This window comes from Apis florea, unplaced genomic scaffold (genome assembly GCF_048593485.1).
Source record: "Apis florea isolate Af1SG1 unplaced genomic scaffold, ASM4859348v1 contig_3758_pilon, whole genome shotgun sequence".
In the NCBI taxonomy this organism is placed as follows: Eukaryota; Metazoa; Arthropoda; class Insecta; order Hymenoptera; family Apidae; genus Apis; species Apis florea.
Window position 1 is genome coordinate 1,274,223 of NW_028256839.1, and position 10,863 is coordinate 1,285,085.

Below are 10,863 nucleotides of genomic sequence, written 5' to 3' on the forward strand. Positions count from 1 at the left end.
CAATTAAAACTTATTTATTAAATTATAAGCAATTAAAATGTTAAAGCAGAATAGAGAGAATAAGATCATTCTATTTCTATTATATTTGTGTACTTTTCCTTTGTTTATTTATGTAATTTTAAATTTATTTACTTATAATTAAATTAAATTTAAATTACTTATAATTTAATAAATAAATTTTAACTAATTTTCATGTTTGTTTTGATATATAAAATCAATTCTTTAAATATATTTCATAAATGTATTAACATTCTATATATTGTTACATGATTTTTTATTATATCATGAATGATTTATTATAATAATGATGATAATGATGAATGATAATATTATATTAATGTTTATTAATCATGACATTGCATCAGGCATAAACATGCAGTTTTTAATACAAGAGCTTGTAAACTACAAAGCATCTTCTCCACTCTGCAAAAATAATAATATTATTAATTATTATTGTAATAATTTTAATATTAATAATTTTAATTTTATTTTATTCCATTACCTTTCTTGATGATTTTCAATGTTATTAACAATATTTACAAACTCTTTAATATGCATATTAATATCTTGATATGTTTCATTTTTTGTTCCAATCAAATCTATAATAGATTTTAAACTTTCTGAACATAACTTTAAAGTTTTGCTTGTTTCTTTCCATTCTTCAGGTGTTTCAGGAAGAATAATATCATTACAGCGAAGTAAATCCAAAGGTTGCAAAAGATTATATAACTTAATGATAATATCTTTTAATGTTTGAAGATCTTCTTCTTCTACAATTAAAATAAATTTAATTATTTCTTATAATATGTATTTAGTTATATGAAAATTTAAAAAATGATTTTTATATAATATTTACTAGTACAATTATTCATATCTATAATTTGTGAATCAATATCATTTTGTATTTTTATCAAATTTATTATATCTCTTTCTCTAGTTTTCAATTTAAATAATTTGTCTTCATTATGTTCATATTCCTTAGTTATTGTAGCTAATTGACATAAAAATAATTCTGTCTTTTCTTTTGCTTTTTTTTTTAAAATTACTTCTAACATCATGTTTTGCAAATATTGATCATAAAGGAGTTTCATTTCTGTATCATCACATTCTGGAACTGTCATTTTAGTTACATCGAGTAATGATTGTGTAGAAAATATTGACATACGATCTAAAGCAAGTTTTTTTTTTGCAAAATCTAAATCATACAATTAATATTGTTAATTCTCACAAATTTATTTTAATAACAAAACTTATTAACAAATTAAAATAAAATTTTTACTCTGTGGTATAGCAAAATCACATGGCATCATTGTTGATCTATGATGAGAGCTACTTGGACGAACATTTGTTATGCTATTTTCTACTATGTTCCTTCTTATTGGTTCTGGTGTAGTATTACGTACCCTAAAATATAGATAAAAATATAAATAAAAATAAAAATAAATAAAAATATAGATAAAATATAAATAAAAATATAAAAAATATAAAAACTGCATTATGTGAAAAATATTGAATATTTTGTCTAAATTATCTAATTTACCTTAATTTTGGTTTCTCTGGATGATCTTTCTGCATTTTTATTCACAATTATTTTTATTTAGTTGATTTATAATTTTTTTAACTAATAAAATATAATGTAAAATCATGACAATATTAATAATCTTTTATAAAACATTAAGAATCTTCAAATTAAAACATACTAACATTAAAAAATACAACGGTTATGAAATTGTAACTGTTTGAATTTCTATTCGAATTATTCTCTGACGTTAGTAATGGAGAGATATCGATAGTACTATCGATAATTTAATTTCTCTATTGATAGTAGAGATAATATTACAATTTTAATATATCAATTATTACAAGTGATGAGTTTAATTTGTTTTATACATTCATACTGTTAATTTTATTACTGCAGAAAAATTATATTTATATATTTATAATTATCTTTATCTATACATGAATTTTTCATTGTTAATTAATTAAATAATTTGTTACTTGTATTTTGAATATTTCTAGATTTTCCATTTCTTAATTTGTGATTTATTATTATTATATTCTTAAATATTTTCTATTTTTTTTCTTTTTTACAATAAAAAAATTTTAAATATAAAAATAAAAGATAATAATAAACGCATATTAATAAATTATATTTTAATTTTATACATATTATAAATTTTGTATAACTAGATAACTAAGATAACTCAGAAAATTTTAAATTAAAAAAGCAAAAATCAGATATGTTTTGACATAAAAGTGAAGATGCCGATTTAAATAAATCGAATATAGATAATTCTATATTTTTACAAAAAAATTTTACAATCTTTTTTGTTTGGAAATATTTAAAAAAATTATATAATCCAATCAAAAACTAACCAAAATATAATATTTATTGCAAATAATATAAAATTAGCGACAAAATAATTTAGCAAATCATATTAAAAGATTTTATTCATATATAGGAAAAAAAATGAATCAAATAATGAATTAATATTGTCAAAATCCAATATAATATCTATAACATAAATTTTTTTTAAAAGATCTTTAGAATAATGAAAATAATTTAAAACAAAAAAATGTTCAACGAAAATTTTGATAGTTGATTTCTAACTTTCTAACATTGTAAATGATAATAACTTCAGGGAATTTGTAAAACGTTTAGATTCTAAATATAAAATATCAAATAAATTCAGAGAACATAATAAAATATATTTATGCACAAATTTTAACAAGATTAAATGAAATATTAAACAAAAGTAAATATGTCAAGTTATAACTATAGTTAATAAACAATAATAATGCATATTTAACAAGAACGTATATCATAAATTTTTATAGATAAAAATTTTTAAATTAAAAATTAATAATTAATTTTAAAGTTAAAAAATGTTTTAGCAATCAAAGTTTTATGTAAAAGTCATATTGCAAAATTATTACAAGAAATTTATATGAAAAGAGAAGAATTGGAAAATAAAAATTCTTGCATTGTCAGTGTAATTAAACAGTGTAATTAATATAATGAAGATATATTTTCAAAAAGAGATATTCATTTATTTTTATATATTTAAGAGACATTTATTTTATCATTTACACATATTTTGATAATGTAGAATTTTTAAAAAACAACTTTTTTAAGTTTTATAACAAAGATAGTCGAAGAAGAAAGACCAATAAATAAAATATTCAGAAATAAAAATTAATTTAAGAAGTATCAACAAGATAAAATAATTCATATTGTGGTCAAAAGAATTTTAGAAATAATCTTTTGAATTGAATTGAATGAATTGAGTATTAATTAAATGAATATGAATAATGATAATGAAATTTTTTTTTACAATTTTATTTTAAACAAAAAAACATATGTATATTCATTATATTTATTTATAACTATCTGTATCTATCAATACATTTGATCGATGGTCTTTTTACTTCTAATTAGAATGTGACATTAGATTTTGCAAACCTAAAGCATTTGGTAATTCTATTAGCAAATTTCTACTTGTTATAGAATCAAGCAAGCAATTCAATAGTAAAATTGAATGCTAGATTTCATTAGATAATATAAATATATGTGCTATTATTTTTTTAAAAATTAAAAATGAAAAAATTTTTCATATAAATATTATATCATTTTGTAAAATTTAATAGTAGAAATTTAATAAAATAATATAAATTCATATAAAGAATAATTAAAAAATATATATAATTTATATCATTAGATTTATTGATAAATTTTCTTAATAAAAATGATATATATAAATAATAAATAAATTTCAGAAAAGAAAATATTTATATAATTTTTTAAAAAATTTAAGAAAATTAATATTGCCTATAATATTTTATTTAGGCATTTATTAAAAATTTGAATTTTTTTTTTTTATATAAATTTTGATATGAAATTAGAACAATTTTAGGAAACATTTTTAGGAATTTTTAGAAATTATATGATACTATATTGAGTTTTTATACAATTCGTTTAATAAAAAAATGATAAAAGAATAAATGTGTTTGAAATTCAAATTATCTTATCTTAAAATTTCATAAACTATATTACTAAAAAAATATTAATTTTTCATATAATTTAATTGTATGATAAAGACATAACATGTAATAAATTTAATTTTCAAGTAAAAAATTGTATCTCAAGAATTTAAATTGAACATACTAATATAGCTAAAACATTTTACGTTAATTAACTTCAATTTAATATTTATGAAAATCATTGAATATAAGAGGAGAATATCATGACATCAATTCTGCATATTGTTATGAGAATATTTGTGATGATATATTTTTCATTATATAATTATCCATATATTTATAATATTAATTATATCATATGAAATTTTTAGTAGAAAAAAAACTTAAATTTAGGACGATTTTATTCAAAGAAAAAACTTTAAATTGAGTAAAAATTCAATATGACATTATATTATTATATAACTTGTTTATCCCTAAAAATGGAAAATTATAAATAATAATTTTTGAATTATTGAATAATTTGAATTTTAAATTTGCCATTTTTACATTTTGCACATCAAAATTTATAAAAACGTATAAATTTATATCTCAAATTAATGTTCATAGAAATAAATAATTAATATACTATATATAATTTTATAATTATCGCATATATAATCTTATAATTGCTTATGTATATATTAATTATACTAATCTTTAAAAATTAAATTAAATTTATATTTCACTAGTAAATTTATATTTATCCTGATTTCATATAGAAACTTAAACTTACTGATGCTACCAGCCATGATATATAGGGAATTTGATAGAATTTTTAATATTTTCGTAACTATTAAATGTATTGTTTAAGACAACTGATCTAAATAAAAACTTTTAAAGTTAAATTATGTATATATTTATAAATATTATGTACTTATAATATTTATTTTATAATATTATGTGTAATTTTTTTTGTAAACATAATTATTATATATAATTGTTATTGTATAAATATTATATATTTAATTATATATTAGCTTTTTGTGTATATAGGTATTAATACATGCGCAAAATCTATCTTAATTCTCGGGGCTTTTTAGTAAAATTGATGTAACAATATTGTGTATATCATTTTAATTATTTTATAAAACAAAATGGCATTACGTGTGTTATCGTTATTATATGTAAATCGTACTTTTACGAGATATGGGTTGGTCATGTCTTATTTTATTTTCACATATATATTTGAGAAAAAATTTCATTACATATGATATAATCTTATATTTAAGTAATATTAATAAGTAATTAATTATATATAATTAAAAAAATATTGTAATTGTTTTAGATTAACAAAAAGATTTTTCGCAAATACGGATAAAGAAATTAAACAAGATAGTGAAATAATAGTAAGAAAAATCAAAACTGACTTAGTATCTAAAGAAGAAAAATTAGCTCAAGAAGCTAGAAAGGAAGCTGTAATTATTGTATCAGATGCTGAAGATGTTGGTATTTGTTCAGGAGTTCCAGAAGAACATATAAAATCTCGTACAGTTCGTATTTATTGTCCTGCGAAAAATGCTATGCAGTCTGGAACAAATAATATAAATCGTTGGCAAATAGATTTTGATACACGTGAACGTTGGGAGAATCCTCTTATGGGATGGACTTCAACGTAAGTATAATATTAAATTTTATTTATTAAACTTTAATTAATATTATGTTTTATTTCATAGTGGAGATCCTTTGTCTAATCTTCATGTGGCATTTGCTACAAAGGAAGAAGCTATCGCACATTGTAATAAAATGAGATGGAAATATTATATTCAAAATCCAAATGTTAATAATCCTAAGCCTCGTAGTTATGGTACTAATTTTTCATGGAACAAACGTACCAGAGTTTCAACTAAATAAAGAATTAATTTATTAGAAAGATTAAATATAGTTTTAAATGTAGTTCCAATCTATATATGTAAATATTTGTGTATGTGTAACATTGTAAATTAGAAATAAATTTTTTTAAATTAATACAAAAGTAATATTATATACTTAAATAAATTTCAATGATAAATTCCACAATTTATTTTTTAATAATAGTTTTATATATATATATATCATTCGTACATGATTAACATTCTTATTATTCACTTCTTGCTTATTAATATTGTTAGCAATTTATTATAATATCAGATTTAATTAGATTGTGTATTTCAAGATTTAGTATTTGCTCGTATTAGCTTATAAACTATATCAAGCATTGTTGTAAAGAGAAAGTTGTACAAGTACATATACTTATATATATATATATATATATATATATATATATATATTTATATACAATTTTTATATATATGTGAGATATTAATATATATATATATATATATATATATATATATATATAAAAATACACAGAGAAACAAGATTTAATTGTAAAAATATGATTTAAAGTATATTGAAATTGATAAAAACATATCAAATTGAAAACATTGCTATTATATTATAATATTGCTAAGGAATTTATGAAACAAACGAGAAAATAGACGTTTACATAAAATTTAATTAAATTAATATCTATGGAAGAACAATGCTCGAGTCTTTGTTTATAAATTTATATGACAAAACAGTCATATTTGCGAACTAATGAGGATTATTGTACTATTTACAAGTTTGACCTAAAGGAACATTTTACTGTTCTTTGTTTTAATTTTTTTGTTTCTGATCATTTCAATACTAGTACAGTATTTTCTGCTCTGTCTGTTTGCTTACTTTTTCGTTTCTTTATTCTTTTTCTCTATATATTTTTCATATTTCTATCACTATCAAATGTTAGAACACGAAATTTATCTTTTCATCTATAATGAACTTTTAACAGCGTGACAATTTCAATTTTGTAATAAATTGAAATTATTATTCATTAACAATAGAATAATATTAATAAATGATATTAATTATCTTGAAATAGTTATACTAAGTTTTTTGAAAGTAAATTGCTTAAAACGTGGAAGAAGAGAAAAAAGCAATTTTTTTCATGATCTCGATTGTCATTAACCCTGTATTAATGGGTATCTTTAATATAATATTATTCCTTAACAAATTTTTCAGAACTATACGCTTTTTTCTTTTCACCCGAATAAGAAAACATTTCATTTCTAATTTCATTATTGTGTGAACAATATTGTCACTGATACGTTTTTTTTTTTTTATAAAAAATATGAGAATGTCAAATTAATTGGAACGAACGATGAATGATCGATCGTACATCTCAGCGTAAAAAGTAAAAGCTGATAGTTGCAATAATAATTTATAATTATGTTTGTGCATATGCTGATGTGTATTTAAATATGTAAGTTTGAGCAGGTGTTATTTTTATCGAATTTTGTTCACACGCACACACACAGCACGCAGACACGCAGAAAAATGCGCAGAAAAGTTATATAATCTAAATAATTTCAGATTCCTGAAGGACATCCGAGTGTGATTGTACAATTTTTGGAATTTTACCATCCATTAGTTTTGGGATAGTCGCATGTATGTCCAGTCTCTTATTTTTGGTATATGTATAATATTGTACGTTATACCTAGACGTATCGTGCGTATACACGCTAATTATGAATAACATACATATTATGCCTTTAATTGACATGATATATAGCTTTACAATGCGTATCTTTTTGCAAAGATCACATTTCAAAATTAAATTATTTTTGAAATATTTCAGCTTTATACCTTTTTATTTTTTTATTTAATTTATTCATCGACTTCGTTTCTTGTGATCCTTAATGTTATATCTTATAGTCGATGCGCGAAAAACAGATTTATCAAGCATTAAGCATTAAATGCTAAACTCTAAAAGTAACGTACATTGTACGTTCTAACAAGAGAGTTACGAAGATTTAACTCGTATTGTATTTACCAATGTTGTATTATTTTTAATATGAAAATCTAATATACATGTTTATACTTTTGTATACATATATATTAACTCGCAATCATTTTCTAACAATAGGCACTATAGGTCGACGAGAGGTCGTGACGTATTAATGATAACGTTTATCCGTGAAAAGGAAAATTGAAAACATCAATGTGAAAATCTATTATTTGAATTAATAAATTCTGTATTTTTCATTTCAGGGATTGAAATATTAAATAAATAAAAGTGAATCTACTAGTAAAAAAACTCCCTATTTATCGAGTTTAATGACTTTGAGATATGTATAAGGCAATTTTATTATTTTGAGTAACTATATGTTTTCACAAATACATATATATAAATATAATTCGATAGTGTAGTACTAAAAATATTTTACTAATTCCAAAATTCCAATTATCGGCTTAATTATATGTAAGATTGATATGCACTATTTATCAACATTTGTTTATGTGTATAAGAATAGATCGGTAAGCAATACTTATAATAAATTTCATTAAAAAAATATATAAACAATATTATTAAACAAATATATAAATAAATATCATTATATTTATTATTATTAATATTTATTTATTTATAATTTGGACATTTTACGAATTCGAAAGAAATAAATATAAAAATAAAATATAAACAATTTGATAAAAATTAAAATAACTGAAGTTATAATGATAATGATATCAATCTCATATAAGTCAGCTATAAAGAAAATTTTAAAAAGTTTATTCATAAATCCATAAAGAAATAGTTTTTCGATAAATTCAAATTTCCGTTATATTATATATTCTTATATATATGTATAAATAATTGATAAGTAGCAATTGCATATGTTCTTACAGACACATTTGTATAGGCAAAATTAAATGTATATATAAATTAATAAAATTCTATTTTTTGTAAATAATTCTAATATTAAAGCCAATATTAATTATAGATAAAGATAAAAGTTGTTCAAAATGTTGCCTTTTATAACATATCTCAAACTTATTATGATCGACAAAGAAGGTATTATAATTGATTGATTGTAGATTAATCTAACAATTAAAAATGATTGATAATAAGATTATAGCAAAAATTTAATTAATTACTACAAAATTCGTTGTTCCTTTCTCTACTTAAATCTTTTTTTCTCTTTTCCTGTCTTTTCTCTTTCTCTTCCTTTCACTTTTTCCAACCTCTCTCCCTTTCTGTCATTAAATATCTTTTAATTCTTTCATAATTAGTTTCATATTATATAAATGTTTGATGATACGTAGCTTTTTTACATATAAATTTTGTATAAAACAGAAAAAAACAAAATGGAAAATAGTTTTATATTAATTTTATATATATTTTATATGTGTATTATATGTATAATATACGTTGTTAATATATTCATGGAACATCTTTAATAGATTGATTTGAAAAATCAAAACAAATACAAAAATTAGTATACAAAAATATCAATTAAAGCTTATTTATTAAACAATTGAAATTTACGACATTTTTATATAACAATTATTATTTGAATTTTCAGAATCCAGATTTTCCAAAGATTTTCCATGAATATATTAAAACTCTATACTCTATATATACATGTATATATATATTTATAATATTTATCATCGAAGATTTTTTTGAATAAAAAAATAAAAAATTGTTTTGATATAATATATTTATATATAATTATAAATATATTATAATCGTCAATAATTGCAAAATCAACAATTGAATAACAATTTATATAATTTTTTGAAAATATGATTTTCATATATTTATTATCATTTATTTTTTAATTTTACATATTAGAAAAAAAATAGTTTGTACTTTATTAATAAATTTGATTTTATAATAGAGAGTTTAATAAAATTATGAAAACAATTTACAATATTGTTTTAAATATATAAAAATTTTTTTTTTCATTTATATTATTAATTTATTAACTATTATTTAAAATTTTTCTTCGAAGATAAGTATAAAATTGTTTGAAATATACAAATTTCTTTCTATATTTTATATATATATATATATGTATATATTTATGATGAATCGAATGAAATGAAAAATAAATGAATAAATAAAAAATCTATAATATTGTTTCTTTTTATATTCGATTTATATGGTTGGTTAACTTCATTTGATTCATCCTTCTATTATATTAGATACAATATGAATAGAAATGTAATTATACCAATTTAAAAATCAATACTTAATTTTAAAATGGAAATTCGTTTCTTCTTTTTTTAATATTAATTAATATGCAATTAATTAATGCAATAAATTAATTGCGTTCTATTATAATAAATTAATGCATTCTATTTTTAAAATGTCTATTATAATAAGGGATAAGAATCTTTTCTGGACATTGTTCATTTTATACAAGTCATAATATACAAGTCTTTGATAAATTTTATTACTTTGATAATTATTGATTAATGATTTTAAATATTCCGTACATCAATGAATTATAAAATTGTATTAAGATTATGATTAATTAAAATATTTTATTTATATTAAATTTGTTTTTTGATTAGAATATAAAAAAAAATATATTTTTTTATTATAATTGAAAAGTTTAAAGTATTAATCATAGTCAAAGTTAATTAATACATATAAATAATAGATATACATGTACATAAATAAAATATAAATATATCATGATCAATCATGATCTATTAGCACTCGATATTAAATTATGCCCAGAAAAGAAAGCATTTTCTTCTAATAAATGCAGGATGAATTTCATTATCATTTATCATACATAAATAGTAAATAGAAGTAAGTATGTATTCTTATTACTTATTAGGAATGTTGTAATTTTAATAACTTTGAATGAGACAAACATCATATACGTTTACGTTCTATAAATGCTATTGTTTATGATATCTGATATTATATAAAATTAGTAGCGGTACTAGCAATCTATGTTCCTTTAAAAATATAAAGAAAAACAACTACCTGACTATTATATGATCTCTTTAAAAAAATGTACATATTCT

General features: G+C 19.4%; 2 protein-coding genes across 6 annotated transcripts; one reads left to right on the forward strand and one right to left on the reverse strand.

Annotated features, from left to right (window-relative positions):
- Positions 1-195: 195 nt before the first annotated feature.
- LOC100864566 (uncharacterized) lies at positions 196-2,051 on the reverse strand. The gene is made up of 5 exons (XM_031919172.2): positions 1,541-2,051; positions 1,280-1,404; positions 857-1,195; positions 503-770; positions 196-423 (listed from the first exon to the last, which is right to left on the reverse strand). The coding sequence occupies exons 1-5, from the start codon at positions 1,573-1,575 to the stop codon at positions 345-347; spliced, it is 846 nt and encodes a 281-aa protein (XP_031775032.1). The 5' UTR covers positions 1,576-2,051; the 3' UTR covers positions 196-344.
- Positions 2,052-4,739: 2,688 nt separating this feature from the next.
- On the forward strand, positions 4,740-5,992 carry ND-18 (NADH:ubiquinone oxidoreductase subunit 18). Of its 5 annotated transcripts, none has more exons than XM_086914988.1 (4): positions 4,740-4,859; positions 5,014-5,170; positions 5,306-5,632; positions 5,694-5,992. In XM_086914988.1, the coding sequence occupies exons 2-4, from the start codon at positions 5,115-5,117 to the stop codon at positions 5,869-5,871; spliced, it is 561 nt and encodes a 186-aa protein (XP_086771114.1). In that variant the 5' UTR covers positions 4,740-4,859; positions 5,014-5,114; the 3' UTR covers positions 5,872-5,992. The 5 variants fall into 5 exon arrangements, with proteins under 5 accessions (XP_086771114.1, XP_086771111.1, XP_003697619.1 ...); XM_086914985.1 differs by having other exon boundaries at positions 4,746-4,890; XM_003697571.4 differs by having other exon boundaries at positions 4,758-4,922.
- The last annotated feature ends 4,871 nt before the right edge of the window (positions 5,993-10,863 follow it).

What these genes read in the sequence shown, in the direction of transcription:
- LOC100864566 (XM_031919172.2), bottom strand. Translation starts at nt 1,575, where the DNA reads ATGCAGAAAGATCATCCAGAGAAACCAAAATTAAG. An exon ending in AGATATGAATAATTGTACTA is followed by an intron (nt 771 to 856) that starts GTAAATATTATA and finishes TTTTAATTGTAG; the next exon opens with AAGAAGAAGATCTTCAAACA. An exon ending in ATTGAAAATCATCAAGAAAG is followed by an intron (nt 424 to 502) that starts GTAATGGAATAA and finishes TTATTTTTGCAG; the next exon opens with AGTGGAGAAGATGCTTTGTA.
- ND-18 (XM_086914988.1), top strand. Translation starts at nt 5,115, where the DNA reads ATGGCATTACGTGTGTTATCGTTATTATATGTAAATCGTACTTTTACG. An exon ending in CGTACTTTTACGAGATATGG is followed by an intron (nt 5,171 to 5,305) that starts GTTGGTCATGTC and finishes TAATTGTTTTAG; the next exon opens with ATTAACAAAAAGATTTTTCG. An exon ending in CTTATGGGATGGACTTCAAC is followed by an intron (nt 5,633 to 5,693) that starts GTAAGTATAATA and finishes TTTATTTCATAG; the next exon opens with TGGAGATCCTTTGTCTAATC.